General features: G+C 46.2%; 1 protein-coding gene across 1 annotated transcript; it reads left to right on the top strand.

The window, feature by feature from the left end:
• Positions 1 to 431: 431 nt before the first annotated feature.
• On the top strand, positions 432 to 24939 carry LOC118779231 (rho guanine nucleotide exchange factor 19-like). Its single transcript, XM_036531218.1, has 16 exons — positions 432 to 1020; positions 15475 to 16117; positions 16438 to 16878; positions 17552 to 17684; positions 17775 to 17860; positions 18350 to 18606; positions 18973 to 19133; positions 20314 to 20466; positions 20619 to 20748; positions 21004 to 21078; positions 21317 to 21406; positions 21858 to 22021; positions 22792 to 22950; positions 23801 to 23880; positions 24030 to 24134; positions 24551 to 24939. Exons 2-16 carry the CDS (start codon positions 15496 to 15498, stop codon positions 24703 to 24705), a joined length of 2811 nt encoding a protein of 936 aa, XP_036387111.1. The 5' UTR covers positions 432 to 1020; positions 15475 to 15495; the 3' UTR covers positions 24706 to 24939.
• Positions 24940 to 26083: the final 1144 nt, after the last annotated feature.

The following is a 26083-nucleotide window of genomic DNA, read 5'->3' as shown; positions in this document are numbered from 1 at the left end:
CTTTATTTTCAATGTATTCCAACACCACACTGGTTCCAGGACTGCCACGGCAAATACAATCCCAGCTGCTGTCCGGGGGAGAGGGTGGGGTCGAGCTTAACCTGTTTTCTCCATTTTTGTGTTTGATAAAGAGAAATTGGAGACACAGATGCTAGTGGTAGTGGTGATGGTGGTGCGGGGGGGGGGGATAGTGAGCACAGGCAAGTCTTGGCAATGTCTTGCTTTCTCCTAACAGATACTTATAGACACACACACACACACACACACACACACACACTCATGCTCTCACACTGTCTGCACCCCCCCACCTCCACCTCTCCAGCTACTCACTGTTGTCTACTCACTGCACAGCAGACACACAAGAATATAGACCTTGGTACATGCACACGCACACACACTCTCATGCTCTCTCTCTCTCACACACACACACACACACAAACACACAAGCAAAACGCTCTGCCTTCCTAGCAAGCTGCAGCTCTCTCCTCTCTTCTCTCTCTCTCTCTCTGCTGGCAGGTGTTAGACAGATAAAACAATAAATAACTCTTTGAGGGAGAGAGAGACGGAGGGGGGGGGGGAGGCTTGGAGCGTGGTGGATTTTCACCGGGAGAACCTTGAGAAGAAGAGACGAATAACAACAGGAAGAAGCAAAAGAAAAGAAGGAGAAAGGAGAAAAGAGAACCGAGAAGGGATTCGTGGACTAGACAGTGATTTTTATTTTGGCCTTTTTCTTTTTGGAAGGAGGGGCAGGGAAGGAGAGAGAGAGAGCAGGAGAGGGAGAGAGAGCGCAAGGAGACACGGTGAACCGGACTGTCTCGTCTGCTTATCCGTCCACGGAGCCAGTGGAGGGCTGCGCCGGCAGCTCGAGGAGGAGGAGGAGGAGGAGGAGGAGAGAGTAAGAGCAGGGGAAACGCAGGGCAGTCATGGATACCGTAGCAGCCCAGCCAGACGCTAAGACGGCCCGGATTCCTACACCGCTGCTGGCCGCTGCCCGGCCAAGGAGAAGCCATCCTCTATGAGGTTAGAACACCATATGCAAGCAAACTGCTGTTACTGTGCGTATATAAAGCTGCTGTTACTGCTGTTACTGTGCGTATATAAAGCTGCCCTTACTGCTGTTACTGTGCGTATATAAAGCTGCTGTTACTGTGCGTATATGAAGCTGTCCTTACTGCTGTTACTGTGCATATATACAGCTGCTGTTACTGCTGTTACTGTGCGTATATGAAGCTGCTGTTACTGCTGTTACTGCGCGTATATAAAGCTGCCCTTACTGCTGTTACTGTGCGTATATAAAGCTGCTGTTACTGCGCGTATATAAAGCTGCCCTTACTGCTGTTACTGTGCGTATATAAAGCTGCTGTTACTGTGCGTATATGAAGCTGCCCTTACTGCTGTTACTGTGCATATATACAGCTGCTGTTACTGTGCATATATACAGCTGCTGTTACTGCTGTTACTGTGCGTATATGAAGCTGCCCTTACTGCTGTTACTGTGCATATATACAGCTGCTGTTACTGTGCATATATACAGCTGCTGTTACTGTGCATATATACAGCTGCTGTTACTGCTGTTACTGTGCGTATGATGAAATGATGAGCCTATATGAAGAGTGTATGTCCTGATTATTCCGAGCAGCACTGCTAACTGCTGCACATCTAGGGGAGCTGAATCACTTCGGATCTTGCATGTTTGTGCCAATTTAAGCAGCTGTAGTGGCAGCTGTCACACTGGAAGTTGTCGCTTTTGCGACAGCCGAGGGTGGGGGGGGCGGTGGGGGTGTGGTTTGGGGGGGGGTTGCGCCGGTCTGCGCTTGCAGCGTCCTGTTTTACCTGCCCTCGGCCTGACATGCTCGATCCGCGAGAAGCACGGCGCTGCACGCGTGTTGATTGCGCAGGTGCGTTCTTCCTTTATAAACGTGCACGCCGCTGTTTGATGTTGTGCGCAAGCAGACAGTCAAAAGCGACGCAGTGACCAGGTGTGAGCAGTCCTGTGGTTGGAGGGCGGTGGGGGGTGCGCGCTGTGTTGGACAGCGAGGGTGTGTTGCAGCTGGCATACTGCATGCATGCGTGCACCTTTGCAGCAAGAGCCCATGGACTTTAGGCAGTGATTGTCCAACACGCAAACGCACACCCAACAGTCAGCGTCACCTGTGAAAATGAAGCTGCTGAAATTCTTCTCTTCTTCTGCTGAAGAAACAGTTTAGATGTGCAAATTAATGCAGGGCTGGTTCAGCTTAGTTCTTTAAAGCAAAAACAACAGAAAAAAATTTTGGATTGAAATGAATATGCACAAAGGGATCCAGGGGAATGTTAAATGTCTGTTTTCCACTGTGTATTTACTTGATTTAAAGTAATAAATGTACAGAAAATATATATGCACTCTTCTTTTAGAGGCCCCATCAAATGGGTCTACTTGAAAAGTCCGCGATTGTGAAATATATCCTCAGTTCACAAATTCTTTATAAAGCATTTATTCCATTTAGAATATACTGGGATATGCTACAATGTATACACATATATTAAATATGTAGATTGATATAGATTGTGTGTGATAAGTGTGTGATTGAATAAGTGAGGACTTGTGGGGTACCTGTGTGTGTACCCTAGATGTATAACCTATTTGTTGGTCTGTATGGCTTGGCTCAATGTTGAACCAGCCTCTCCAGATTTCTGATGAGATCTTAGTATATATAACTGGCTCCTTTCCCCCTGGATTGTCACCAGCTCCGTTACCAAGGCAGTGCATCCACAAAGGTTTTCATTGTGCCTCTGCATTTAGCTGCACCTGAGGGATCAGGTGACCTGGGCCCTGACGTGGTCATGTCAGTCGCGATGGGTGGGGCAGAGGAAATCAGGACTCAAGAGTTTGAATATCAGCCTGCTCTGCCCATACTCTGGGTGCACAGTGCCCCAGAGCACTGCTGTAGAATCATCTCAGACAAATCCTAATCCCATCTCCATACATTTTGCTAGTGTCTAACAAGTACTTTTTTTTACTGTAACTGATCAACGCTGCTGTCCTACTGTCAACACTGATATAATTAATGGAAGTGTCAGTTTTAATAAAATGTCAAGTCCCCTTGTTTCAATGTTTCAATGTGGAAAGTACTTCTTACAAAGTGAGCAACTGAAATAACCTACCCCTGTCTCTCTTTTGTAGCTGTTAACTTGGGGTTGATTCACCTGAAGAATGTAAACAATGTTCAGGTGTGTGCTGTCTATCTGATGAGTCATGAGGTTCGGTGTCTGTACATCAGTACATGGGCCACCTATTATGCATCAATTTGTTTCTGTGAACCTGCATACTGCGTGTGTGTTTCTGTGTGTATATGTGAGTGTGTGTGTGCTTCCTTGTGCAGCGCTGTGTGCATGTGTACGCGTCTGTTTGTGTGGCTGTGTGCCGCTTTATATGCACAGTATGTGTATACCTGTGTGCTTATGTGTGTCTACCCCCATGACAAATACCTGCATGGATGTGAGCGCATCCGAATGTGAGTACATTGATTGGCGGTGGCTGTTCGGCCCCGTCTCAGTTTGCCCCCGTCCCGGTTTACCTGCTCATTCTTTCACATGGCTGTGCCGGTCCTGTCTGGGTGCAGGTCGCTCGCACAGATAGCAGAGGAGTGCTGGTTTGCTTTGAGTGCTTTCGTTTTCTGATGTGTCTGCCGCTTACTACACCATCATTTATTCCCCGGTCAAAAATCAGGCACTGTTTTTTTTTCTTTTCTTTTCGATAAGATATTCTTATCTTAGAGATAAAGGACTGAAAGAAGGCCATTATGTACAGGCTGTGTAAAGCAGTGGAAGCATGAATTGCTGCTTGTGTGTGGTAGATAGAAGGTTTTTGCGGTGATGTCCGAGCAGTGGTAAGGAACAGGCAGTGCTGGGAAAAATCAGTTTGATTTACTGGATGTCTGCGACAGCAAACCCTGTGAGGATGGCAGAGAGGAGTCGCATTGCCAACCGCAGTCTACTCACAAAATGGCCGCCCTGTGCAGACTGTTTCAGTGCAGGGGGCACATGTCCCACAGTTTCTGTCATGCTTTACATCATTGCTTTTACCTGAAGGGATCAACACTGCTGTCCTGCTGCCAACACCACCGATATAATTAGTGGATGTTTCAGCTTTAATAAAATGTCAAGTGCTCCTCTTTCTGTATGTCTATGGAAGTGTATTTCTTACCAAGTGAGTAACTCAAATGACCCTACCCCTCTCTCCTGTGGCATCTGTCCATCTGCCTGCTTTAACGGTATAACCGCCCCTGTGTTCTCTCTCTGCATATGACGCGTTCACGGAGTCAGCATAGTGCGGTCTGATGGGACCTGTTCTCAGCTCTGTTTACAGGAGTGTGTTACCGCCCCCCCCCCCTCCCCCCCGGAGCCATGAGTGCTCAGCTGGGCAGCTGCATGTTTGCGCCTAATGAATGGGGGTGGGGGAGGGCTGTGGGGTGGAGAGACACAACAACCGTACCTGTCCCCCTCCTCCCCGTTCCCTTTCTGCCTTGCATGGCCGACAGCAGGGCTGCGGCTCACCGAAGCGTGACGCCGGTGCACCGCTTGGCTCTTAAAAGGCCTTCCATTGCAAAGGCACGCTTTTATAAGCCATGTGGACCCTTGCCGTGCCAGTCCCTCCCGCTTCAGGAACAAAGCCAGCATGCACTCTAATGCCCAGCTGCTCGGCGTGGTGGTTACAGAAGGGGACTCTGGGTAACCGGCGGGTTTGAATCCAGGGTGGGGCGCAACCATTGTACCCTTGAGCAATGTACTTAACCTCAATAGCTTGAGTAAACATCAAGCTGTATAATATGTCAAATGCAAGCCATGCCAGTTGCCCTAGGTAAACTACTTAATTAGCCTTGGATAGCAAGTCAGGTTAAAACACAAGCTTAGGAGCTGTAAATGCTTGCGACGTGTAATTTTCATTGCGCGAAACTCGCACGGATTCACACGCTGGCTGGCGGCTCATTCCACCAGAGGCGAGCTTGAGAAGAGAAAGGTGAAAGGCTAGAAATGTGAGAACGAAGACACGGAAAGGATACTCTTCTGTCTCGAGGGGATGAGAGGGATTGCGGACATAGAGAGAGAAGTTTCATGGAGACAGGAGAAAAGGAAGTGACAGAGAACAGCAGAATGGTGGTAAGCAGTGGTAAGCAAAAATAATGAAGATGACCCAAGCTGCAAAGCCAATAAAATAAAAGAACCGAGAAGCAGAGAAGCATGAGAAAGGTGGGAAAGGAAGAGGATTGGCCAGACACCAAAGTCCTCTATGTGTCGAAGAAGAAGTAGAGCACAAGAGGAGAGAGATAGAAGGTAGTGCCATATTCAAGGTGAGCAACACCTGGACAAAAAAAATAATGTAGCACACATTGTTCTGTTGAAGCATACAATTGTAATGAATATTTAAAAAGAAGTACTGTCCTGAGGTCACAGAAAACAGAAAGGGGCGAGAGTGGGGGATCAAGGGGTCAGTCTTGAAAGGCAGGGATTATTGTGATCCAAATACATGTAGGTAAAGGTGTACTGTGTGATAGACAGATTAAATCTGGTGAGTAAAAGAGGGCCCAGGAAAGTAAGGCTGGGCACAGGTGACCACTCATACTGTCTTTGTGTCCTGTCTTTAACAGCATGCAACAACTGACCATAGAAACAAGTGCAAAGGGTGGCTCAGACTTGAGCTTCTCTTGCTTCTAGGAGGCCCTGACATGGAGCTGAATCTGAGCAGCTTCATTTCCACATAACAGTGGGAAAAAAAATAACTGCTGATCCTGATTTTTGGTTTTCAAGATTAAGTGGCATTCAAGTTTAAGTAACTATCGTCCGTTAGCAGCTGTCTTCTTAGCTTAATTGTGTCTAATGTAGCTTTACATAACACTTGTGCTCTTCACACTAAATCATTCATCTTATAACGTACATATTTTCATCATAGCAACCAAACTTAATTTTTTTGTTGTGATTCAGAGTGTCTGTGTTGTTGTGTGGTAGTGTGCTTATGTTGTTGTGTATCTTCAGACAGAGGTTCTCTTGCTGCCTCTCTGTCTCCTCCGGTCTCTTTGGAGGCAATTTGGGAGGAATGACAAGCGGCCAGCTATTCAGGGAATGCGTAAAGTGTCTACATGTGTCAGAAGAGGTCTGTGCTGAGCTGGGGGGGGGGGGGGGGGGGGGGGGGTTGGGGTTAGGTGGTGGTGGTTTAGGGGGGGGAGCTTTCATTAGGGCAATGAAAGCTTGCAGAAAAAGTGCCCACTCTTCCCCATAAACATACTTTTAGGAGCAGTGCGCTGCATAATGAGCATTTCAGTGTACGCTCAATGAACGTGCATGGAATTCCAATCTAATGAATTCTTCTAATCTCTAGTCTCTTTTACAATACTTAATCCTTTTTTCTTCCAAAGTGGCATTTTTCTAAATGCTCTCTGGAATGCAATGGGCTAGTCCCTTGGCATTCCTTTAACACAGACCCTGACACATGCCAACTCCTGCCCCCCGCACTGTAGCTTGTGTGCTTTTGAATTTAGAAAGAGTTCACACCTCCCGTCAAGATGTGCACTGTCATTTAACTCTCCCTCTCACCTCCCCTTTCCTGTCCGTCTCTCTCTTCCCCTCTCTCTCCCTCTCTGTCTCGCCCTCCTTCCGCCCTCCCTCTCTCTCCCTGTTCTGTGTGAAGGCTTGACAGGACTGAAAGAGCTATGCCCTCCAGGTATGTACTCTATGCTCCTGCCTGGCTGCACTGCCTGCACACCTGCCCAGGTGTTCAGTGGGAGCCAGCTCAGTGGTGAGCTTATTTTTTCAGGCCCTGGAGCCTGCTGGCACAGGATTGTGGAGTCCTGATGCCAGAACGGTGGGCATGGGGGGGGGGGGGGGGGGGCTAACAGCTTCTGGAGTTCCCACCAGCTGCACAGAATGAAGTACCTTCCAGATGCATTTATGCATCATACCGATGCTTATACTGTCTCCCCCTCCTCACAGAATTACGCAAACACTGCCTTAGTGATGCAGCCCTTATGCAGCCAGTATGTACCATTTCACAAACATAGCCATTTCACTTTCTTCTTTGTTGCTTATGTTAGGGTGTGAAAGTTTATGTGGCTTTGAATTTGAAGCATGGTGCCTGGTGGTGATAATTATGCTTGATTCACATGAGGAGTCAAGGGCTAATGTTACAGCTAATGCTGGCTGGGCTGATCTCTTCAGTCATAAGAGACAATGATGCAGGACACTCAACTAATGTCCAGAGTCGCATTCGCACAGTCTTATTTTTTGTGAGGAAAAGGGTTGCTTCTATTGAGTATTCAGTTGTATTGAATACCGTGTGTGTCGAGAGATCAACCTCTGTCCCTCCCCACATTTCCAGTGTTTCAGCTTTCCTTTCTCATCGCCCGAAGATTTTTTCGGTGCCACACAATTCTTGCAGCTATTCAAAGAGCACAGTCCTGGCATTGTGTGATGCAGGGAAGCAACAGATATTATCATGCACCGAGGGATTTCATTACACAGCCCCGCCCTTACAAAAATATTCAAAATACCAGGTCAAGTTTACTTAGGATTATGGACCTTTTTCCTAGGGGTTTTTAAAGCCGTGAAACTACAGGTTACTACAGGTAGTTTTTCGGGCAGAAATGAAACCTTGACCCTTGTCTCACGTTGGGAGTGCGGTCGAGAGTCCTGCCTCATGGTCAGTTTCGGGGGAGTGTCCTGTGTCTGATCGCATTTCAAAACAAGTGCCTGCAACTGGCGTGTCTTTACTTGTCTGTGTAATAAAGGTGAAATGTTTTTTAAATAGGCCCTGTTCTTCTACAGCCAAAACAGAGAGAGAGAGAGAGAGAGAGAGAGAGAGAAAACAGAGGCTAAATGGATAATTGATGAACTTCAACATTTGGAAAGTAGGCCATGCACTTTTAAACTTTTATCCTTGAGCAAAGCATTAAGAAACTTCTTCAACTTGCATTGCAGAGCTCTGTCAAGAATGGACAATTTAAGATACGCAAAACTGCAGCAGGAATATGTTATATATATATATAGCGCATATATAGTGTACTGCATAATTATTCTTACCCATGACTAAACAGGAGCGAAAACACATACTTCAAGAGAAATATTGTACATCTTGGATCATTTATTTCTGTAATGTTACACTTGAGCAATGAGCACGAACTCATTGTTCACAAATAATTGGTTTTATTCCACAAAACAAAAGCGTCATATTTTTTTAAACCTCCCTGTAATTAGCGTTTGGAAATTTTCTTCAGGCATGGATTATACTGACAAAACACTTCCTGTGGAGTTTTATGAGGTTCTAGCACTTCTGAATGGCATTTTTGACCATCCTCATGGCAGACGTCCTCTAGGTACCTCAGATCCTTTGGATTCCATTTTGGAACTACTTTCTTGACATCAGCTGAGAACATTTATTTGTGGTTAAGCACTTCCTTGTTCATTACTTTCAGGATCATTGATATCCTGGAATGTCAATTTTCAGCCAAGTTTGAGCTTCTTGGCAGAGGGAACCAGGTTTCTGGCCAAATAATCCTCATACCTGTTCAAATTCATAAATGCTTTTATCTTAGCAAGGGCTCTAGCATCCATAGACCTGGGACAACCCCAAAACATGATCCTCCCCACCATATTGCACAATGCAAATTGATTGTTCCTCAAAGTAACCTTTTTATCCTGAATGTGATGCTGGTGAGCATATATAAAAAGCTCAGCTTTCATTTCATCTGACCATGAGACATGCTTCCAGTTGTCATCCAGATTATGGCAAATTCAAGTTGCCTCTTTTTGGGGTTTATCTTCAAAAGTGGCTTCTTTCTTGAAACCTGGCTGTGAATGTAACACTCATGCATGCAACTTGGGATGGCTGTTTTTGGCACGTTGTAACCTGAAGGGTTTGTTTGGGAGATCTTCAGCTGTTGCCTTTGGATTAACAGTTGGCTCCTGAACTTGTCTCTCACAGCATGGTGGCAAGGTAGACCTTCTCTTCCTGGTAGGGTTGCTGTCGTACCAGCCGCCTTAAATTTCCTAACAATTGATAGTACAGTGGGAAGTGTTAAATTCAGTGAATTCCTTTATAGTCATCTGCCAACTTGTGAAGATCAATGACCTTTTACCTACAATCCTCAGAGAGCTCTCTGACCTTAACCATGATAATGCATGCTACTGGTGGTTCTCCTCTTTGGAACTTACTTTTATACAGGGAAACAGGAAGCCTTTGGATGCCTCTGTATAGTTTCAGTGGCTTCCATTGAACTGTTGGTGTAGATTTGTTTTCTCTGATTTGGTTTTAAAGATTATTTAAAGGAGTGAATAAATGGCACCCTTGTGTTTTCTGAGGGTTGAAATTCATTACTTGTGAATCATTTGAATTTGCTCTGTGCCAAAATAAAGAGTACAGTTATTTATAGTAATATATATTACATTATTATATGAAATATATTATAAAACATTATTATAAAACAGTTTAGGCAGAGGGTGTTTGGGGGTATGAGTAAATATGGAGGACATTTAATGCTCTGGAGTGAGGTTGTGGGCTCTGTATTTATTTATTGCTGATTGGTCTGCAGTGATGATTAGCTTGTTAGCCTTTTCAGTCCTGTGACTATGTTAAAATATACTCAATACTGATTTGTGATGGAGTCATGACTACATGGAATAGGTTTTTGTGTTCAATTATATGTTGGGTGTGTTGTGAGAGAGGGATAGCCTTGCGCTTTGTCAGAGGGAAGCTAAAGTTACAACAGATGATTTTGAGTTTTCCCTAGTTCCCTAGTTCCCTTAGCTCTTCAGCGGGGTGTTTCAACAGCAATGACGGCCACGTTATGACATGAAACGAGGGAGAAATAGGGAAGTAGTACGACATGATGAGTCGGGAGATTACCTTTGTTGCAGCTGGGTCTCGCTGGATCCATTAGCTGCAGCTGGGTCTCGCTGGATCCATTAGCTTGCCGTTTATGAGGCAGTGCCCCGCTCCCTTGTTTTTGTGTGGCGTTGTTTTAGTGGTGAACCGGTGTCAATCTTTATAAGTCTGGCTGCTTATGTCACGGCCCCTACGGATATCTGCGGTGTGGTTGTGCAAACGCGGGGGGTCTGCAGTCTCAGGTGACCAGAGTGGAATGCTCTCTGCCCGCACAAGGTGATCGCTGAGGTCCCGTGCGACTGTCACGTCGTTGCTCGGTTCGTTTTAGAATAGCTACAGTCCTCGCTGAAAACTTTTATTTATGGAGTCGCACTCTTTAGAGCTGTCTCGTCGAAACCGAAATTGTTTATTGTTGTGCACACCGTATGCACTTGTGCATTTGTATGCACTCTTTAAAAATGTCTTTTTTTAGGTCGTCTTTGGTGGAGATGGCTAAAAATGTCCGTGGACGATCATTTCCGAGAGACATTTTGTTAAAAACGGTTTAATCTCAGATGTCTTGGCCCAGCGCTTTACTTGTGAAATCAGTCACACAAGTCCACACAAGCTTATTCCGTCAGTTGCGCTCGCTTCTCGAAACTGCGCATGATGCTGTCGTTTTGTGTTAAAATGTCCTCGGAAGGTTTGAAACGCACCCGTCAGATGAAACCTCAGTCCACATTCAGCAATGTCTTTTCAATTGGGTCATTATTCTTATTTCTAAAATTGACCTCTGAAATGTCAGCATTTGAGATGCATAACGAGAAACGCTGAATAGGCTGTCAGGTCCGGTTTTATGGTCCAGTTCAGTAGGGGGAACACGTGACAGCCTCCAGGCGTATTTCACAGAGACACCGTGATTTCTGCACAGTAAATCCGAATTCCTCTAATAAAGGCTCATCTATGTTGTATTCTGAACATGCAATTCAAAATAATTGTAATCCTGTGTTTTATGTTCTTTATTCCTCCATGTATTTTGAAGTAGTTACCATTGTATGCTTTGGACAGAATTGGCGAGCAGGTTCATGGTTGCTCAAGTACACAGTGTTATGTCTAATAAATCCTTGAAGGAGGATTCGGGATCCATCTCTGACAAAATGATCTCTGATGCCCTCTGGCTAATGTAATCCATCCTGTCTCTTTAGTCTGTGGACATTGGGAGATCTTTTGAAGAAAGAGCCCGTCACACCCCCCCCCCCCCCCCCCCTTCCTTTCTCCTTTCTTCAAAGCCCCCCCTACCACCTCCTTCTGACAAACCCTCCACCTTCAGTAAGGCCAGAAGGACATGGGCCTCCTTGTGTGGCAGGGCAATCAGAGAGCTGGGGTGGAACTATGCAACTTAGGACACAAACAGTACTGGTATAGGGATGCATCACACCATACTCTTGCCCCTCTCAGCTGGCTCTTTAATATATACGGCTGGGATAACATGTGAGTGCAGGAGAATATACATAAACAGGAGAAACTATGGCAAGCCTGGGGCTACAAATAACTTAAAAGGGCGGCTTTCAATGTGAATGATATGGTGCTTTGCCTTTAGGACAAAGTGCTGTTGCAGTTTGACTGAATGCTTGTTCAAGGTTTGTTCTGACCCCGGGTTTGTGCATCAGTTTGAAAAGACTCAGGTGGTACATGACACGGATGAGAGGGGAGTGTGCTTGCGTTTAGAGCTCTGGGATAGGCTGCTCCATGGGTTGCCCTGCGCATAGTCATCAATATGGGAAATGTCAGGCATGTAGTGATGTCACGCAACGGTGTTGGAGTGATGTCATGCTGGTGCACGGGGTTGTGTAGTTTATAATATCTACAGTTTACAATCGCAAATGACATCACCAGTAGTCAGATTCTGCTTTCATTCCAGCAGTAGTGAAAAATGAAAAGTTTGGTCTGGACAGCCTATTTTACAAGAAATATATGTTAGTAAGTGATTCTTCCTTGACTGCGTGAAAATTCCCAGAATGCATTAGCAATCAACTATGACAAACTATTATTAACATTAATTATGATTTAACTTGATATTCTATGGGCTTGCAGACAAAGACCTAAACTGGCGACACAGCTGAGAGCTGATCAGGGGTGGGGTGTTTTCTGAAACAGTGTTTGAAACCTTATTCCTTTAAGTTTTTATACACCAGATAATTACCAGAAATGAAACCCTTAGTTTTCTCAAACTAATTTCAATTGAACTCACTGTTGTCAAACTATACTGTAATGGTAATTACTTTCGTTGCTGCCAACTCGGCTACCATGAACCAAAATTCAGATATGGCAGTAGTAATCAATAATGCTGAAACTCATGTCAAATGATGTAGCCAAGAGGAGGCAAATTTCCTTTGACACTGTGTCCATTTTTCCTCTGAGAGTTTTCAAACTTTTCTGCTCTAGTTTTCAAGCCAGCTCCTATGCGGGCAACTCTAACTAACACCTGCTCACAAAAAACCTTGAAATTTACTCAAGGTTCTCTGTTGCATTGTATTAAAAGCTGACAAGGAGGGGCAGAGTGAGGTATGAGGTCTTGAATGGAATTGTGATTGCGGGGTCTAGAGCGTGTGTCTGCGACTGGGTAACTATACTGCTGCTTCAAGAGACTATGATACCTTGTTGCCCTATCTGGGATGTAGGAGAAAGCGTGAAACCACAGCCCAGATAGGGCAACACTGACACATTTCTGGGCAGCAGTGGTTATGAAGCTGGGCTTAAGCCAGACACTTCTCCTGAATGAGTTCAGTTAACGTCCCATGATTGGACGATTTACTATATTAAGAAAAATGTAAGTTTTGTACTTATGTAATGTTAGTTATGTGAATTATACATAAATTGCTTGGTATCTGTTGTGTGTTCTGGGCTTAGATTCATATCCTGTCTTGCCGTATCTTAGCAGCAGATACACTTGTCAGTGCATTGTAATGCAATGTCACTGCTGAATCTTTTAGACGAGCAAATGCTACACTAAAATATGACAACGTAGGGCAAAAACAACAACAAAAAAGCAAGATAAAAATCATTTGTGTGCATGACAGGGGTCAGAAAAAACTCTCTCTCTCCCTCACTCTATCTCTCTCTCTCTCTCTCCACCATTCTCTGATGCTCCCAGCTGTCTGTTCTCCTGTAGCTGCAGGAATAAAGACACCTTTGTTTTGGGCAGGGAACAGGTAATCATTTGTCTCTGTGCGCGTTCCTGCTGGTATGTTCTGTGTGTGTGTGTGTATGTGTGTGTGTGTGTGTGCGTGTGTGTGTGTGTGTGTGTGTGTGTATTTTATGCGTGACTGTAGCTTTGAGTGCGCCTTAATGTTTGATGAGGTGGGGGTGGGGGGTATTTGAAGGAGTCTTTGTTTTTTACCTGTGTGTGCCATTTGTTAACTGTGTGTTTTCCATGCACTTTTGGTGTATGTCTGTGGTACCACAGAAACTAAGTGGGGGGGGGGGGGGGGGGTGAAGGTGTCTCAAACAGGGGACAGATGGGGGCGGAGGAGGGATTACCTTGGTGCATACCTGTTGTCTGGGAGGGAGGGGGGGTGGGGGGGGGGTGAATGAGAGAGGTTGATTTTTTTTTTCCAAAGAAAACAAAGGCTACTTGTTTTTCAGAGTGAGAAAGGCACTGCAGGCTATTGATATTCTAGACAGTGGACTTAGTGGCATGAATAAGAGGAAAAGTTCTTTGTCAAATCAACATTTGGCTGTTTATTTATCACTGAACTTCAGCTTTAGTTTGAAATCTGAAGAAATCTGAAGTTGGTGAGCGTTGAGTTTTTAGAAGACTTAAGTTCTGTTTTTCCAGTTTTGAATGACCCCAATTCATTTTCCCCATTGAACGAAACTTTGAGGCAACAAAGCCTTTTAAGTTTGTTTAACTGGTACATTGGTACTGTGGTTAGGGTACTCTGATCCTGCTGAGTCATATTGAAGAATTGTCACCTATTTCCTCTCTGCTTGTAGAGAGCTGGCTTTGGGGGTAATAGCCCTGTGATAGACTGGTGTGCTAGCAAGGGGGTATGCTTACAGTATAGTTAGTACAGTTACTTACAGTATAGCTCACCTACTTCACACTACAGAAACTGGGGTAGGTATTAACCCTGCAGTATGAGGCTCTCAGTCTCTGCCGTACACCATGGAAATTATGCTGAGTGTGCAATTTTGTCTGCTGAGTAAACATTTATCTGTATGTAGGTCATCAGCTACCTCAATTCTCAATAACTGACATTTGCTCCCACTTGACCTTTGACCCAGTAATGATGCTTTAGATCTGAAGATAGTGGTAATCTCTGCATTAATATCTGGAGGGAATAGAACTGGGTGCAATCTAACTGAGTTTGACAGGTGTACAACTGACCTAGTTTGCGAGGCGTCTATCAATTGGGCGTAGGGGATTTTTAAAGGGGAGCTGAAGACGAAGGGAAGAACACCTGCCGAATTATTAAGTTCTGTATCCTGCATTTCTGCCCTCTTTGACGCACATATGTAGGCGTGAAATTGATTTCATAAAATTCAAGCGACTTCCTATGAAATCAAGTGCTTGCCTTTCAAAATTGACAGGCAGCCTTCCGGGAAGAAGAAAAAATAGAAACGTGAGTTTGATTTATTCTAGTGCGGTACGACTTTAATACGCGTCAGAAAAGTGACGCCCCGGTCTCGTCGGTTCGGATGTGCAAAGAAAAAAAGGTCTGAGAACGGTGTAGACGGGACCGCTGAGCCCAGACGCTCAGTTGAAAGAGCGCTGGGATGGGGGATTTTCCCCGCCGTGCTAAAAGGAGCCGGGGCGTGAACTTGAAAGCCTTCTTTGTGTCTGCTGAGTGTGGTCCGGCAGCCGCTGCGGCAGTGCAGGGGTCTGTGTGACGGGACGAGCTCCAGGGCCATCTGAAGATGAATGGAGCAGATAAGTACAGGGGCTGTGAGGCCTGTCTGTGGCTCCCTTTAATTAGGCAGAGGGGGACGCGGGAGCGCCGCGCTGACAGGGCCCAACCTGGAGCAGGGGAGAGTCGGCTCCAGCCCAAATCCGTCCCGCAACAGCTACTCAACAGTGTTTTGAACTGTGTTCCCCTTATTGAAAAAAGATGAAGCCAATGAAATAAATAAATGACTTCCAAATGGCATCCAAATGATATTTAATGCCCTCACTGGAGCCATCTCAAATATCACTTAAGGGTTAAAGTACCCTAACCATGAGGATCAGGTGACTAGCTGTAAGTACTATACTGAGCCAAGGGGACATTGAGGCAGTTTTGTACAGTATTGGCACAGTATGTTTGCCTCATGATCTGGTGATATTCTCTTTAAGGTAAATGGTAATGATGCATGTATAGTGAGGCTTTTGTCTTTGTTGCTTTGCTCATCTGGTACACTTTGTGTCTGTCCTTACTGCATGAACAACTACCATCTTCAAGCGCTATTCCTTAAAACAGGCACACAAGGTAACATGCGTGCCTTGAAAGAGGTGGTTAGCATGTGAAAGGCAGTAAGCTGGCAAAGGTTTTGTACGTCAGTTTAGAGTAGCTCCATATGGCTCACATAAGATGGTAAGGATGTGAGTTTGTTGTAAGTGTCTCTTCTGTTTACAGAGCATGCTTTCACTGTTTCCTTTCTAGCTCCAATGTGTCCCTCTAGTCATGCTCCCCGGATATGGATTCCCGCCTCTTCCTGACTTCCAGCCCCACCTCCATGTGTTCCGCTGCCGAGGGGAGAGCCCCGACACGTGGATCCCGGGCTCACCCGAGTCCCAGGCTTTGAGTGAGGCCCGGAAAGACAGGGCCTTCCCGCGGCGGCCCCACCACCACGTCGCCGTGTGCAAACAGGAGACGCTGGCCTTCATCGAGCTGCCACAGCCTGGCACCAATGGCCTGAGCCCCCCCTCTCTCCGGGACGGACACTGCTTGACCCCCCCATCAGAACCCGGGTCCCCGACTGCGACCGGGGGCGAAGTCCCCCTGTCCAGCCCTCACGCAACCCTGGATGCGGACCGGGGTCCGGAGGAGAGCGAGGGACCGGGTGTCCCCAACACTGACGGGACGGTTCCACAAGGCCCTGTGAGATCGGACGGCAAGCCCGCCTCTTCCCACCCAGCTCCCCCTCTCTCCCTCCCCCTTTCCCTCCCTCTGTCCACCTCCCCAGGCAGGAGGAACTCCCTCCAATGCCAGAGGTCCAGCTCCCTGGATTCGGGGGTTCGCAGTCCAGAGCCGTGCAGCCCACAGAGACGCACGTCCCACGGTGACATCAAAGAGAAATCGATCCGTAAGCATGGACCTCAACGCCTCCTTCACACCTCCCACTGTCTGCTACACACTGTGTTTCATTACTCAGCTGAAACACTACTCTGTGATCATTAATATGGCATTCTACTAACAGCAACATTTAACATTGCCACAACAAGTATGTGTGTGTATATACTGTATATATATGTATGTGTGTGTGAGTGTGTGTGTGTTACATTTATTGGAAATATAAGTACAATGGGTATGAATATATACAAAATATCAAGGAAAAGGTCCATGCCTCCAATAAGTGTGTGGTGATTTTTGTAAGCGAGTTTGCGCGTGTGGTGTGTCTTTCAGGGCGTAAGATGAGGGTCTACTCCCCTGAGGGTGATGAATCCCTCAGCAGCCCAAGCCCGGAGTGCGAGTATTTATTCCCGGGACCCTTTCTGGATGAGGGCCTCGGCCTGGGGCTGGCTTCCCCTGTGCTTCCTGCACCATCCAGCCCCGCCCCTTCGGCGGGGGCCCTCGGCGACCCCCAGCCCAACAAACGCCGCCCTGACCCGCTGCTGTTGCCCGAGACGCCCCTGGGGTGGGTGGAGTGCGCGGGCGGGGCGGGGGCAGAGGGCCCCCTGTCCCGCCCCGGGGACCAGGAGTGGCGGCGCTTCTCGGCGTCGGAGCTGATCTCCCGCCTGCAGCTCTCCCAGAAGAAGAGCTCCTTCACCCTGAAGCTGGGCAAGTCCCTGTCCGCCCGCGTGGCCTCCAGGGACCGGCAGGCGCCCCGCAGCCTCAGCCCGAGCAGTGAGTCTCTGAAGGGAGGGGCGGGGCGGGGGCACCCGCCAAGCACACAGATTTTTGTTCTCAGGTTTCACAGACAAGCTTCACTGTACAGCCTTTTGCAAAATGCAGGCATGTGATTTCTATATTTTGTAGGGCTGTCAACGTTAACGTGTTAACGCTCGTTTGCGATTTGCGACCCAAACTTCCCTAACAAAAATTTGCTGTTCAGCACATTTGCGTTTGCCATGCCTTTTAGTAATTCAGCCAGGTAAATATCTGCGCTGGAATTACGGAAGGAAGTTGTGGTCAAACTTGATAATATGATTAATTTGCGTTAAAACATTAACGCGTTGAAGTTTCGCGATTAATCGCAAACTAGCGTTAACGTTGACAGCCCTAGTATTTTGGCATTAGTGCTTTGATGTACAGCACTGTGCACCCTTCATTCCTCAAAATCAAATCTGACAAATGTGACAAACCTGTCTCCTTCCCCCCCACACCCCCCCCTGCAATTGTTTGATCACTTCAACTAATATTATGTGGCATGACAAGTCAAGTAAGATGCCAAGATGCTCTTCATAAAATGAGACAGGCTTTCATTCTCTACTCTCTCTCCATTCTCTGTCTCTTTCTCTCTTTCTGCTTGCCCCTCTCTCTCTCTCTCTCTCTCTCTCTCTCTCTCTCTCACACACAGACAAGTCCAGCTCAAGAGACCGCAGCTCAGGGGGTTCGAGCGACAGTGCCCCCCACAGCCCCATGGGATCTGGGCCACCGCTGCCCTCTGCTGACAGCACCGTGCCATCACAGAGAGGGAGCTCCAGACTCAGGTGATCAGCTGTCGCTGTGGGCTGCGTTAAGGAGGGGGGTGCTGACCGAAACAGACCGTGACTCCGCTTTTGTGTCTCCTCTCCCCTCAGCGCGAGGAAGGACTCCATTGAGGAGGACGAGTGCACCGCCACCACCCTCAGCTGCAGCAAACGGCTGTCTCGATACCTCCCCAGCTGTGAGACTCGCTATCTCTACATCTTTAAACTCTACCTTCTCATCACCCCCTTCTCTCATCTCTTCCCTTTGAAGTCCGGGTTCAGTGTGATGTTTTATCAGAATGACATTTCAGTTTGACTACCACAATTGGTAATATTGCATTCTTTTAAAGGTTCTATTGTCAAATATCTGGTATTTTGATATTGCCCCTTGCTTTTGAGAAATGCTGGCTGAGAGGATACCGAGAAGTTACTGACCTACTTTTTTTTTCCTTTCTGAGAAAAAGAAATGGACTTAAAACTATTTCAGTCACATGCATCTTTAAAGTGTTCAAATGAACTAAACACGATGTTATTGAACATATTAGGTGTAATGAGAGGACTGGCATTGGATCTTCAGTCATTGAGGTAGCCCTCACTACCTCAAAAAAGGACCATCATTTCCTTGATTCTTCCTTTCTTACCCAGCGTACCTGTTCTCACACACCCTCTGTATCTCTGACTGGTAGTAATACTGTACCAGGAGTACAGCGATGTGGCCATCAACAGAGAAATCCAGCGGCAGCAGGGGGCGGAACCGGGCACCGAGGATGAGGGGCTCGGGGAGGGAGAGGCCGGGGAAGCCACGCCCCCTGACAACCTCTCTCCAACCAGTTCCTTTCGCTCATCGCGGGGCTCCGCCTTCTCCTTGTGGCAGGACATCCCTGACGTGCGGAGCAGTGGCACGCTGGACACGTTCAGCAACGAGGAGAGGAAACTGCAGGAGGTGAGCGGGAGGGATGGAGAGAAGGAAAAGCTAGAGAGAGAATGGGACGATGTGAAGTGGGGAGGAGGGAATGGGAATGGAGAGGGAGGTGGGGAATGGAGAAGGAGGGAGGGAATAAAGAGGTAGAAGGAATTGAGAGGAAGGGAGGGAAGATGGAATGGGGAGGGACAGATGGGAGATAGAGGAAGGCAGCCAGAAAAGGAAGTGGAATGAGATTGGGATGAAAGTTTGGAAGGGGAGGGTCAGAGCACACCATATGATGGAGGGGGGGGGGGTGCAGAACACAGAAAAAGGAGGAGGCTCAGGGTGTCTGCGGTAACACTTATCTCTTCACATTTTTCCTCTGCGTTTGCCCCACCACGCCAGGCAAAATTTGAGCTGGTGACGTCAGAGGCCTCCTACATCCGCAGCCTGGCCATCGCGGTGGACCATTTCATGCAGTCTCGCGAGCTGGCCGAGTGCCTGGGTGCTCAGGAGAAGCAGTGGCTTTTCTCCAAGCTGCCCGACGTCAAGGACGTCAGTGAGAGGTAGGCCTGGAGGATGAGAACAGTGGGATTAAAAGGGATAAAAAAGAAGAACCGAAAGACTAGAATCATAGGTGTAGAGATGCAGCTATGTTGCAGGGTAGGGGGATGTTCTATTTCAAAACAGGCCGACTGCTCCTTGTGAACTGGTTTCACAAAACATGTTGTTTCGTGCCCACCCTACGCTGGCCCTTTGGACCTTCTGACGCATCTGCTGCCTGTGTCCGTCATGTTTCCTGAAGCTACGCTAGGAATGCCAGATATACGACTGAGGGGCAGACACAGGGGCTCATCTCATGGAATGTGCAACTGATGGGCTCAGGCTTTACGCCGGTTATGTGCGCAGGTTACATTCCAACACTTTTTAGTGGGCCATCTTGTCATCTAAATGGGTCAGTGGCTGCACAACAGTGGTAAGGAGCAGGTAGCCAAAAGACTGATATTTCGATTCCCCTTTGGGGCACTGCTGCTGTACCCTTGGGCGAGGTACTTAATCCAGAATTGCCTCAGTAAATATCCAGCTGTATAAATGGATAACATGTAAAAATTGTTATCTCTTTAAGTTGCTCTGGTTAAGAGTGTCTGCTAAATGACAATAATGTAAGTAGTGTAAAAATGTCATTTTGATTGAGTGTTATTTTTCTCCGAATGTTACACATACCAAAATCTGAGACCGCAGAGACATGGATGCTGCCCATTGAAAAAGATGCACATTGAAAACACTGATAACCAACTATTCAACTTCCTACCTGATTCATTGAGACCATGCTTCCATCTCAGCCTGTTGTGTTTCACAGTCACTTTTAATGCTGCACATCCAACATTGAAGTCCATGCTGTAGCAGCAACCACTCTACTGTGTGACACTGCACCACTGTTGCCACTATCCAATGTGTCCAATATCCAAAGTCCAATTATGTGACCAATGAGATTAAAAGTGGACTGGGCTGGTGCACATTCAGTTTAAACCGGAACACACTCTCCTGTTTCAGTGGCAGAGCTGGTGGATGTGTGTAGACGGGATAAATGCGTGACCCATGACGATAAGATCTTACCTTTGTAATCTGTCCATCCGTCTTGCCCAGTGCGGTGTTACATGGGAGTATTCAGGAGAATCTAAGGGATATACCCCATTCCCTGGCAGAGTGCAATACTCTCTCTCTCCACCCCCCACCCACACTCAGGTTCCTGCAGGACCTGGAGCAACGCTTGGAGGAGGACATCCTGCGATTCGACGTGTGCGACATCGTCCTGGACCACTGCCCCGCCTTGCGCCGGGTCTACCTTCCCTATGTCACCAACCAGGCCTACCAGGAGCAGACCTACCAGCGCCTGCTGTGAGAAACTTTAGCTGACATGCAGGGCTGGTTTCCTACAGTATGGACAGGATGGATGGTCAAAAAACTCTTTTCACATCTCTGACCTCCATTATAATGTCACTTCTGTGAAAGATGGGGGTATCAATCTCATAACCTCTCCCTTCATCCAGACAGGAGAACCCCCGTTTCCCTGGAATTTTGGCTCGGCTGGAGGAAGACCCCATCTGTCAGCGTCTTCCCCTCACCTCCTTCCTCATCCTCCCTTTCCAGAGGATCACACGACTCAAGATGCTGGTGGAGGTAAAAGACAATTTAAATGCCCCTGGGACTCCAGACACAGATCTGGCCAAGAGGAAAGCTAGGGGACTATCAACAAATTATCATGACAAGATTACTAACCGGGCTTAAAAAAGGTCAGCAGGAATACATACTATTGTATTGTACGTTTGTGACACATTTTGTATTGATGTAAAAATGAGGAAAGATACGTGGGTTGGCAGAGGCAGGATGGAACATAATGATTCACGTTGCAGTGATTGCCGACCATTTTTCCAGAATATCCTGAAGAGGACAACACCAGGATCTCGGGATGAGGACACAGCCACCAAGGCTTTTAATGAGCTGAAAAAGGTAAGAAATTTGACATTATCCCTCACATCCATTGGGTAATCAGAGTAAATAAGCTGTACAAAGAGGCAATATTAACAGTGCGCAAGGTAATGTTACCAAGGTATCATTCAAGATCCACTCAAGAATGGGGATACAAATAAAAACATCTGCGCTGACCGGACAGTTCTGAATACTTAACAAGCTAGACATAATCACATTGCTTAACAAATGATAACTAATTTCCCCTGTATTTTTACAGATCATAAAGGAATGTAATTCCAGCGTTCAGTCAATGAAGAGAACGGAAGAACTCATCCACCTCAATAAGAAAATCCACTTTGAGGGCAAGGTAGAGTAAAGAATCTTAACCAGCAGTCCCACCACAGCGATGCTGAAAATCGCATGTTCATTATGGGAGTCCCTGGTTAAATGCAATTAATACCCCTTGGACCAAACAAACTCCTCCTGAAATTTTGCGACCTCACCTCACAATTTCACTATTTTAATTCTCATAATAGAGGTGTGAATGCAAAACCACACCTAAATATGTCAGAGGAAGGAAGTGTCATTTTAAACCTTCCCACACACCACCCACAAGGCAAATAATGATTAGTGTGCGTGCAATATGACATCTGCCTTCACAGACTGTCAGGCTGTACATTGTCATTATTCGAGCCTTCGTACCTCATGAACTGGGTTAAAAACCGAAACATCTGTAGCTCATGCTACAATGGAATAAAAATTAATAAAATAAATTCATGAAATGAATAAATGTGTTCACAAGAGTATTCTGCTTTCAGATTTTCCCCCTGATCTCTCAGTCCCGGTGGCTGGTGAAACATGGAGAGCTGCTGGAGGTGGACACACAGACCATGAGTATTTCCGGGTCAAAGTTCAAGCTGCCCACTCGGCCTGTTTATCTGCATCTATTCAATGACTGCCTACTGCTGTCCCGGAGGAAGGAGTGAGTGGCTATTTGGATGGACACTGTCTGAAGTCAGAGGGGGTGGGGGGGGTTGGGGAAGGTTAGCAAATAGGGATGAAAAGAAGAGGAGGCAGGGGGACTTACATAAAGTGTGTTCAGTATGGTTAGCCCTGTATTTCAAGTAGCCAATCATTAGGGCTGAACATTACTGAAAAATAAATAAATGCTGCCATAACAGATACTCAGCTTCCCTAGTAATTATACAAACAGTTGTGTAAATGGATGATGTGGTGATATACATAAAACAGAGGCTGCTGTGGATAAGCAAGCAAATCAGTAAAGCTGAAATAAGTGATAAAGTTTTAAACAAGTAAATTATCTGACAAGTTACACAAGGGGGATGTGTGATTGCAAGTAACAGATACTTAATACCTCACAAAGTTAATCTGCTTGCTACATCCAACCATACTCATTCCTCATGTTTAATTTTTGTGAAACTTATTTTTTATAGGGCTTACAGTCTCCCTAACTAACATATACAGGGAAATATAATAACAGCTCTGTAAACTAGTTACAAGTGTAATAAGTGCAATTTTACTACATTTTAACGTGATCGAACGCAGCAATGCTCCTGGGCTTCCATTACATTACTCACTCATGGAACAATGAGTTAAAAATTCAGAAACCCTCTCTCCTCATAAGGTCCGATTAGTCTTCCTTTAACAAAAATGCTCTGTTTTTTTTTTCCTAAAATACCCCTTGTGTGGTTGGTTTGTGCCATGGGAGCTCCTGTTTTTTTTCTGTCACAGTACGTGGAAATTCGCTGTGTTTGTGCACGCCAAGATCGGCCAGCTGAAGGTGAAGGACCTGAGCCTGAAGCTGCAGGGTGTCTCGGGCTTCATCTTCCACCTGCAGCTGTGCGAAGGGCCACAGCTCAAACACCAGATCCTACTGAAGGCCCGCACAGAGTGAGTGACAGGCTCTTAATGCATGGAACCAGACAGGCCGCTCCGAGCAGTCAACACCAAAAGCTACATCTCTGCCACTGTTGAAGCTACGGGCGTTCTGATTTGCTCAGCTGGCTGTGAACACTCCTGGGAGGGGTGTGGTCTAAGACAGAACCTCCATAGCAATGTGTAGGAATGCAAATTCACATTTACATTTATTAATTTAGCAAACGCTTTTATCCAAAGCGATGTACAAAAGTGCATACAGTAAGTATAGCAAATGCTGACAGAACCTCCTGTTTACCACTAAGGGTGGATGTAATGCAGGAGGTGAATATCTGGTTATAACAGAACATCTGTGATGTCCTGTCCAGGAGAGGCGATGCTTCTCCCTGATGCTCTGTGAAAAGACCTGCCCAACCTTAGTTCAAACTCAGGTCTCGTTGACTTAATGGAAGCCACTGATTGATTGGTTGGGTACTTGTATCACCTGCTGTTCTAGCTGGCATCGTGCTGCTGGTCCATACCCATCTCTAAAAACCTCAGGCTCTCCAGGAGTGGACAGCAATGCTTCATAAAGACAATTATGTCCTTTCATTCTTCAGGTGAAGGATGGCTCTTTTTCATGTTTGTACATGGTTGAGACTGTTACATGTTTGGTGCTGATTCTGAGCACAGCAGACGTAGGTGACAACCAGTCATTCCAGCCTGCTCATGAAAAGACTATCAGTGGAACAGACATAGCATGGACAGGGTGGAACATAAAGTGACCGATCTCAGTCGTGACTCAGGTTTCTCTGGTATGTTACACACACCTGTGTAGTCCTGATTGGGACTGCTCATGGTCATTTTTGGTTCATGTGACGTGCAGGAGTGAGAAACAGCGCTGGATCTCGGCGATGTTTCCCTCCGACCCAGAGGTCAGCAAGGAGCAGATCAGCGAAAATGAAGGTGAGTGCACTAGCAAGTGACACAAAAACAGCATTCACATGTTTGTGTTCAATCTGTCTTTCTGGATCACAAGTCATACATAACCATCCCTGTCTAGAGTGGATGGCAAACAAATCCTCAACTGATCAAATGCATTGGCCCTCCCACAGATCTGCCCCAAGTTCAGTGCATCAAAAGCTACCAGGCCGTGGAGCATGACGAGCTCACGCTGGAGAAGGCCGATGTTCTGCAAGCTAAGACCATCACAAGCGATGGTAATACAGTGATAGCTAGCGTGTTTCTTGAGGTTCTGTCTCCCTTTCATGAGGAATCTTGGTTTTACCTTAGCCACTAGAATAAAGCGTTTGCTGAGAAAGACTTTCTTGGATTGGAAACAACAATATCTTTTGCCTGAAAACTGCAGTCAGGGTGAAGGTGTTGCTGTTTCCAAGGTAGGAATGTCTTTGTATGTAAGAGCTTTACTCCGATGGCTAAGATTCTCCATATAAATTTAAATAATTCTTTCTGCATTGGTGGTATACTTGCTGCCTTTTTGCATGTCAGAACCCATAATCACTGCTGATTAAAACTTAAAATGTACATCTACTGCAAATATCCATGAGACAACACACTCCTGACATCCAGTTTTGATATTTTCTGAGCTTTACACGTTGACGTTTGTTTTCCCCAGGCTGGGTTGAGGGGATCCGGCTGTCCGATGGGGAGAGGGGCTGGTTCCCCAAATCCTACGTGGAGGAGATTGCGAGCCGCAGCGCCAGACTACGGAACCTTCGCGAAAACAACCGCATCAAGTCTGCCACCCAGAAGCTGGAAGAGTTCCTGTAGTGACCCTCTCTGTTGGAGGCTTCCCACACTTACGGACGCTAGAACCTGCTGGCGGCACGGTGCCCTTGCACCTCATTACGATTAAAAGAAAAGCTCAACTCCTTCGTACCTCCCTTCCACCAAGCCTGCATCCTCAGCTTGTTGCATGATTGCCTCTGCCGTGGGTTTCATTTATAGGTGTTGGGTCTGCATGGGTGGAGCAGGGAGGCGGAGGTGGAGGAGTTTGTTCCTGGCTGTCTCGTTGGCTACGGCTTCAAAGTTCCTGTGTTAATCATTCAAACCCGTCTCCAATTAAGCACTTCCACATCTGCCCCGCCCCGAACTGTCAGTTCATTCACAGCTTCAAAAAGGCAACGTTGAAAAGGACTGAACCACACAAAAGGTGCTAGAAACTTTTTGTTAAATTCAATTTTTAACTGTCGTTAATTTAAGATGATTTTTACAGCATTTGGCACACTGGTCTAAATGTAGCTCTTCTTCCTGTATATAAGGCATAATGTTAATTGACCCAGAAATGCTTTTATGTTATGTCTCAGAGCTGAATCTCAGGTTCTGATTAAATTTCCCCTTTTGTTCAGGAAAAACTATGTAAGATGAATCGATGGAATGGCAGGAAGTGATTCCTTTTTAACAGAGAGCACTACATGAGACAATGTAATGGTAAAGGTAATGTAAATATGGTAGTGTGTTGTTTTAAAGATCCTCTTGGCTGCTGCAGTTGTTCCTTTGAGTTAGCATAAGCTAGTAAATGTTTTCCCACTCAAAATAAATGCTGATAATTCAAACCATCGACTAAATGGGTTTTCTTTAAAAGCTAAAACAACAGCAGAACGAACTCTTAACTCTATGGATTTTTCCATGCATCATTAGCTTCCATTCCTGAAATCTGTAGCAGCCCATATATTGTATACGAGTGCAATATTTGAAATGGCAGTGAGTGGAATAACCAAAAAAATTTCGGTAACTATTTTTATATTTTCTTCCAAAGCAATTACACTTATTGTTTCCGCTTTTTAAATATCAGTCACAAGCACAGGGCGGTTGAAAGCAAGCCCTATCATGACACAGCTAAACATAGAGCAACACAGAGGAGCAATGTACTCTGTGCAAAGCAGACAACCTCGACTAGGTGTTTTCTGCTTGTTTTTGACCAAAGATGGCGAGGGAGATGGAAGTGACATTTAAAGGTTCACATCTTATTTCCTACAGTTTGATTTTAAAAAGCACCAAAACAGAAGGTTTTAACACCCAAAATAGAAAAGAGTCTGCTTCTTTTATGATATCACATCCCACCTACTGCTGCCACAGGTTTCTGAAACATTTTTGACTTTATTTTTAGCCTGTGGTTTCCCCTCTCTCATAACCTTCATCTAAACAC

Source organism: Megalops cyprinoides, chromosome 6 (genome assembly GCF_013368585.1).
Source record: "Megalops cyprinoides isolate fMegCyp1 chromosome 6, fMegCyp1.pri, whole genome shotgun sequence".
NCBI classification, from domain to species: domain Eukaryota; kingdom Metazoa; phylum Chordata; class Actinopteri; order Elopiformes; family Megalopidae; genus Megalops; species Megalops cyprinoides.
The sequence above is the reverse complement of the archived record's forward strand: the minus strand, read 5'-3'. Positions and strand labels throughout refer to the sequence as shown.

Excerpts from the sequence above, each read along its gene's own strand:
- LOC118779231 (XM_036531218.1), top strand. The coding sequence starts at position 15,496 with ATGCTCCCCGGATATGGATTCCCGCCTCTTCCTGACTTCCAGCCCCAC. Across the intron at positions 22,022-22,791 it reads CTGCTGTCCCGGAGGAAGGA|TACGTGGAAATTCGCTGTGT; the intron begins GTGAGTGGCTAT and ends TTTCTGTCACAG. Across the intron at positions 23,881-24,029 it reads GCAGATCAGCGAAAATGAAG|ATCTGCCCCAAGTTCAGTGC; the intron begins GTGAGTGCACTA and ends GCCCTCCCACAG.